We start from the raw sequence: 6,306 nt of genomic DNA on the forward strand, positions 1-6,306 counted from the left end.
ATATGATTAAAGGGCAAATTTTGGGAGGAGCGCTAGAAAAAGATCATCAAGATCTAAAGAGAGAGTGTGTGTGTGTGTGTGTGTGTGTGTGTGTGTGTGAGAGAGAGATGTTGCCTGTAAGAAAATGACTGAGATGGAAGCTTACCTCTGGCTCCTGCTGCTCAGAGGAGTCTCACTTTCTCAATTTATATTCTCACCCACCCTTTCCGTTCTTTCCAGTTACTGCCTTGGTCCCTGATAATCTATTATATTATATATTATAAATATGAAGGTTGGGGTGGAATGCAAAGAAATCACAGGTAACATTTTATCAGGTCTAGATTCAATTAGATCTGTTGAACCAGACCCAAGTCAAGACCTCACTGTGAAACTTGTTCATTCTAGACAATGAAAAAAAGGCCTGGAATAATTGGTTAGGCATTTGGTTAATGATTTGAAAAGTCACTACAACTGGATCAGTTAAATATATCTTGCTTTAACACTTAGACCAGGTTTATTCATATTACTGCCCAAAAGATTAGATAACTGTAGGTGAAGTATCTCGCACAGTTCTGAATCCTCAATAAATGATGCTGCTGATAATAATTACAATGACAGTTACTAGATTCCTGACACTCTCTTTTCCCAGGCTAGAATTCAGAAGTGCTACTCTCAGACTATTGTATCCACATATGTCTTGGCTACCCTCTCCCAAATACTTTAGTTTGCATTTCAAAGGAGATTAAAGATAGCTTTTTAAAAGACTTCAAACCAACTCACTTTGATATCTCCTGAGTTTCTAAGAACTGACTCCCTATGCTGCAGACAGATAGCTGTGCACTTCAAATCCAGATGTGGACCCACTCCCACCCCATGGCCACCATGTGTCCCCGTAGCTTGCAGAAATGGAGTTCTCGGATGCTTAACACCAGTTGTACTCCTTGGAACCAGGGCTGGCTTTAAGGGTGTGTGGCCTGTGCAGTGACCCAGAGCCCATGCTCAGGAGGGCCCCCGGCTTGGTTTAATGCTCCGCTGTTACCGTTTTAAAATTTTTACTAATTTATGAAAAAATGGCCTTGAAAATTATGTAGCTAATCCTACCTGAAATATACTGAATACCTGATATGTAAAAACAAATAATTTTCTAAATTTGAATTTCAAAACATTTTAATAAAGTATTTCCTAATTCTGAATAAGTTTGTACTATAAACAGTTTAATTATTTCTTAGTGAGAACAGCCTTCTGTAATCCTCCTTATTAGCATCAGAAGTAAAGTGATATTTCTAAAGCGATGAATTACAGAAATCTGAAACAGAATTTGGAGACTATGAGGACCATTATAGACAGTGTGGTGGTTTAATGAACACATCCAGTATCACCTACCATTCCTTCTGGCTTGCTTAAGGAGTTTGCCCAAACCAAGCCTGACACCACTGCAGGTAGAAAGGTTAGGCTCAGTGTCCTCAGGCCATTAGGAAGATCATAAGCTCTGGGAAACCAAGAGTGTTCTTCCCTAGGGACTGTATAATTCTTCTCCTTGGCTTGGAAAGCAGCGGTATAGCATGGACTGCAGCCAACCTTAATTCAAATGAATGTTATTTCATAATTATTTTTAAATCCATAATTCTGATTTTTAACAAAGATATGCTTACAGTTGGACCACATTCAGGAATATAGAATAACCTAAATTAGTCTTAAAAAGCTTTATGTTTTTTTCTTTCTTCAAATAGAGGTCCTTCTGGGATTAGCTTTAATGAATAGATGAGAATTGTGCATAATTAGCCTATCAGTTGTTTAACACATTCAGGAGAATAGGCTTTTTAAGCACTTTAAGAAATGTATGTGCATAAAAACTCTCTGAGCTATGTTTATGGTTTTAATGTGTTCAATAAGACTCCTTTTCACGGATTCTCCAAAGGTCAATGTTTATCCAGCCTATGTCTGGATTTCCACAAATTGTGAACCTGAGAATTCCAAAATAAAGAGGCTTTTCTATATAATACATAAAGGCACTCAGCGGGAACACATCATTATCCTCAGGTTATAATCCATCCTAATGTCTGCTTTTGGCTTTTACAGTTCAGGATGGCTCCATTAAACTAGGGCCTACCTTTAACTTGTTTTTGTTTTTGGTCTCAAGGGTGCAAAAACAATGCCACCAAGTTATAAAAGAAACCAAAGATGCTTTTGATCCTTTTGCCAGCCCACTCTCCACTCTTTGCCACTACTTTAGTCCTTCCTTGCAAAAAAGAACAGGCCAGGCCTGGCCCTCATGCCTGGTCCTCCCCCAAAACTAATGTCTCAGTGACCAGCAGTGACCTAGGAGTCATCCTGGACACTTTGTTATCTTCTACCTTCAGCTCATATTCACTCTATTCCCAAGTTCTATCGATTTTACAGAAACACCACTCAAATCCATCCACCACCCTCCAGCTCTGCCAGCTCTATCCTAGTCTAAGCTCTGAGAGCCTCTGATTCTGCCATCTTGCCTCCTGAACCATCCTCCACACCTTAGCTGAGGCAGTCTCTTGTCACTTCACTTGTCAGCTTGAAACCCTTCAATGCCTCCTCATTGCTCTTAAGAAAAAACCTAAACCATTAAAACGGGTTCAAGGTCTTGCAGGTCCGACCTTGCCTTGTCCCTCACTTACCGTGGTCCAGGCACACAGGCTTTCTTTGGCTTCCTTGAGACTGTCATATTCTCCTAGCACAGGGCCTTTGCATTAGCTTTCTTTCTTCATGGGATATTCTTCCTTATGATTCCCACCCACCGACCTCCTCCCCAGCCTTCTATTGCTCAGATTTTGACATAAAATGTGGATTATTTCTTTGTGGAAACTTTCTCTGATCCAGAGACCAGGTCAAGTGCTCACCTATATTTATACATAGCCTTCCTTGCACTTTCAAGAATTTATAATCAAATATTTATTTGCATGACAGTTTGACGAACGTCGGTATCCCTTTTCAGACTGCGAGCCTCTCGTGTGGGAGGTTGGAGGTGCTCCCCTCTTTTATCCCGCACCCACTCACCGCACTCATGAGTGAGTCCAGGACGCTGACGGCAAACGCTGTCCCACATGCAAATGGCTGCGTGAGGTACAGTTCTGTGTCGGGGTCATCATCATCGTCTTGGTCCAAAAACTGAACATTAGTATCATTCACTAGAAAAGCGTAAAAAAGAATTAGCTCAAAAGACCACACACAGGCAGTGAAGCCAGAGAAAGAGGAGGCTAGTGGTTTAGAAACACTGAAGTCACTGAAAAGAAAAGAAAAGCATGGGAGAAGCCATATGGATCTGGGGGTGGGGGGTCAGTGGGACTCAATGGACTGCTCCTGTGTGATCGTTCAAGTTTCCGAGGCCTGGAGAGCAACAAATTCAAGCAGGCTTGCCCCACGGCAGGCTGCTGGAGGACTAGTAGACAGTCCTGGTCAGTCCTTTGGTATAGTTTTAGAATCATGACCGAAAAACACCCTAAAGTGTTTTTTGGTAGCCAAGTCCTTTGAGAGATGAACATATTTCAAGGATGAGTAGCCACAAGTAGCCATGCTGGGATGGTAAGTTAAGCCACAAGGAAAAGAAAGTGAAGAGCAATTGACTGGGAGCACAGCAGAGGCAAAGAGCAAGGAATTCACCCACAGGCATGACCCGCAGCCTGCCTGGCGTTGGGTCTGAGTAGTGGCTGGTGTCCCGGCCCTGAATCTGGGCCCATATCCGACAGGCCCTGGTTAATACAAAGGCAACCCCAGGTGGGATGGATCCTGGGCTGTCTCTGGCTGCTTGCTGACAAAGACTTGCTCTGCATCCCGAGGTGCATAGGGACGCCCACGTTCTCCCTTTCCCCTTCTAAACGGTTCAGTCTTTTCTGTGCTTCAGCTCAAGCAGATGCAGCATTTGATGCCGTGTTTTATTTCCATCTGAGGATTCCTCAAGGACTCCTCTGGCACACACATGCAGACTGATTGACTGTGTCACTGAGATGTCTTTAACTTATTAAAAATTAAGTGACAAATTAATTTCCATTCCCATCTTGGCTTCAGAAATGTTCAGTTTTGCAGAGTAGGCAATAGCAGGGAGAGTGTGTGGTGGAGGAGGAAATGAGTGCCTGTGATTTCTGAAGTAATGCTCATGCTTTGAGGAAAAGAATAAATGAGGTTTCCTTTTTCTGATTCCTTTCTAAACATATCAGCAGCTAATTTTCTTTCTTAGAGTTACTGTTGTTTGTTTGTTTGTTTGTTCCGAAAGTAACTTTTTGGATAATATTTTTTTCTTAACTTTTGTTTTTGTTTATTGTATGAGGCAGAATTCTTTGAGCTGTTCTTCCAAAGTTTATCACTTCTGGGTCCACATTGTCTCAGCAGCACTTGAATTACAGGCTCGTGGGTGAAAGTACAAAATGCAGGATGGACAACTAGGCTTTGGAGCCAGGCTCCACACTAATTCTCTTGTGCAAAGCATTCTTCTCCACCTTAGTTTCTCCCTCTGTAAGATGGGGAGGTAATAGCAGCTCTCAAGAGGCTGTCAAGAGGTGCCAGTGAGACTGTGCTTGGTGAGCCTGGCCCAGCACCTTGATAAATGTTAGCTGCTCAAAGGATAGCCTTTCTGACATCACACCTTTTGTCCACCCACTATGTTATGGAAATGCCCAGCTTCCTTCCACTCCTCTCAGAAGCACATAGGCCTTGTTCAGGGATCATTCTAGGGTCAACTTGTAGCTTTCCTCCCCTCCCTTCATTTACCCCAAAGCATGTTATGGGCCACAGCTCAGTATACCTGCTTTATGAATCAGGAAATTTCAACTTGGGACAACATGCAGAGGGGCATGGTTTTAATTATTTGTAATAGCCAAGGAGGTATGTGTATGGACACTCCAAAAGGAACAGCATCTATTATCTTTTTTCAAGTTGATGGAGAAAGGTTGGTATGAGACTTGGCGGGGAAGTAGTGACAAGTAGAAAGTGATGACTCTGGATTTTCAGCAATCTAGAAATTTGAGACACTGGCAAGGAACTCCAAGGCACAAGCCAAGTTTCAGTAAAAATCCCGCATACTGTTCTGTGTTACCCTGACTTGGAGGGAGAATAGCCAGTGTCACCCAAAGCCTATTTCACAGACCAGTATTTATGTAGGTGCTTTAAACAATCACCCCGAAATCTGTGAGGTTAAATACAACTGGGAAACAGTCAAGTTGAACAGCTTTAAACAAATTTTCCCCTTGTGGAACTTATACAGGCCTTTGACCCACAAATATCAGTTGGGACTCTCCAAATGGATGAAGACTAGAATATACTACAGTGTTTAAAAACTTGTTTTGATCTTGGCATCATCTGTGGTTTTCAAAAGGCATTTTACTGGCTTGGTGAAATGCAGAACACGTCTCAGAACACATAGGTAAATAGTAAGTATTTGTGGGCACGCAAGAAGGCAAAGTGGTTGGTGGATGACGGCGTGATTGCTAAAGGTGGTATAATCACCGTAAAATCAGGCTCACGTCAGAAAGTAAGGGTGATGGGAACACATGGAAGGTTCTCTGAGCTCATGGAAGACATCCGGTGAGGGACAAAGGCTTCGGGAGATTCAATGATACTCATCAAATGCTTGAATTTTTGCCTCAGATTTGGGACATCAAGTCTTTTCTTTACTCTTCTGATCACAAATCGAGATATCCCAGCTAGTTGGCAGCACATGAATTCCAAATGTAAAAAAGAATTTCCTGGCAGTGATGATTCTGAAATGCTTCTAAAGGCTTCTGAGATGGGGATGTTTGGATGAATTTTCCAACCAGAAGTCTGGGCTGCCCGAGCTCTCTGGGTCTCTTACACTAAGGTTCTGAGGAGAATAGTCCAGAAGCCTAGGCTTTTAGCCAACTTCTCTAAACCCAAAAAAGACCTCTTCTGCTGCTGGAAAAAATAAAAAATAGTGCAATAGTCCTTGACCTGAGTGAATTTGTCCTGATAAATAGCTACGTCTGCAATAATGCAGTGCTGAGTGGTGGACAATTTATTCCTTAGTTTTTAGACACCTAGCAAGCAAGATTACTGTGTTAAAAGCTGCTATCTTATTTTGAAATATATTTGGGGGCCAAGAAAATGGCATGTTAGTTTCATTTGAGTCATTTGAAGGCAGGTGCTCCCCACCTCTCTATCCGCCTCTCTATTGAGAAGCACTTTTGCTGTCTCTATTTAGAAGATCAATCCCCGGTTCTGAGACCAGCTGCTGAGGAGTGCCTTTCATGGAGTTATTAACCAAATTATGGAAAATCATGGAAGGGTTTGACAAATGCAGTCATAATCAAGCCCTTCGTCTTCCTGATGGGTCCACTTTGAATC

General features: G+C 42.3%; 1 protein-coding gene across 3 annotated transcripts in view; it reads right to left on the reverse strand.

Moving 5' to 3' along the window:
* Window positions 1-6,306, reverse strand: part of KCNMA1 (potassium calcium-activated channel subfamily M alpha 1) — a 709,157-nt gene that overhangs the window by 28,919 nt on the left and 673,932 nt on the right. For all 3 annotated transcript variants that reach the window (XM_023527946.1, XM_023527936.1, XM_011355314.2), the window contains one exon: window positions 3,010-3,140. In XM_023527946.1, the coding sequence (XP_023383714.1) occupies window positions 3,010-3,140 (131 nt within the window). The remainder of the gene's footprint in view (window positions 1-3,009; window positions 3,141-6,306) is intronic.

The sequence above is a fragment of the Pteropus vampyrus genome, unplaced genomic scaffold (assembly GCF_000151845.1).
Source record: "Pteropus vampyrus isolate Shadow unplaced genomic scaffold, Pvam_2.0 Scaffold20, whole genome shotgun sequence".
Taxonomy (NCBI): domain Eukaryota; kingdom Metazoa; phylum Chordata; class Mammalia; order Chiroptera; family Pteropodidae; genus Pteropus; species Pteropus vampyrus.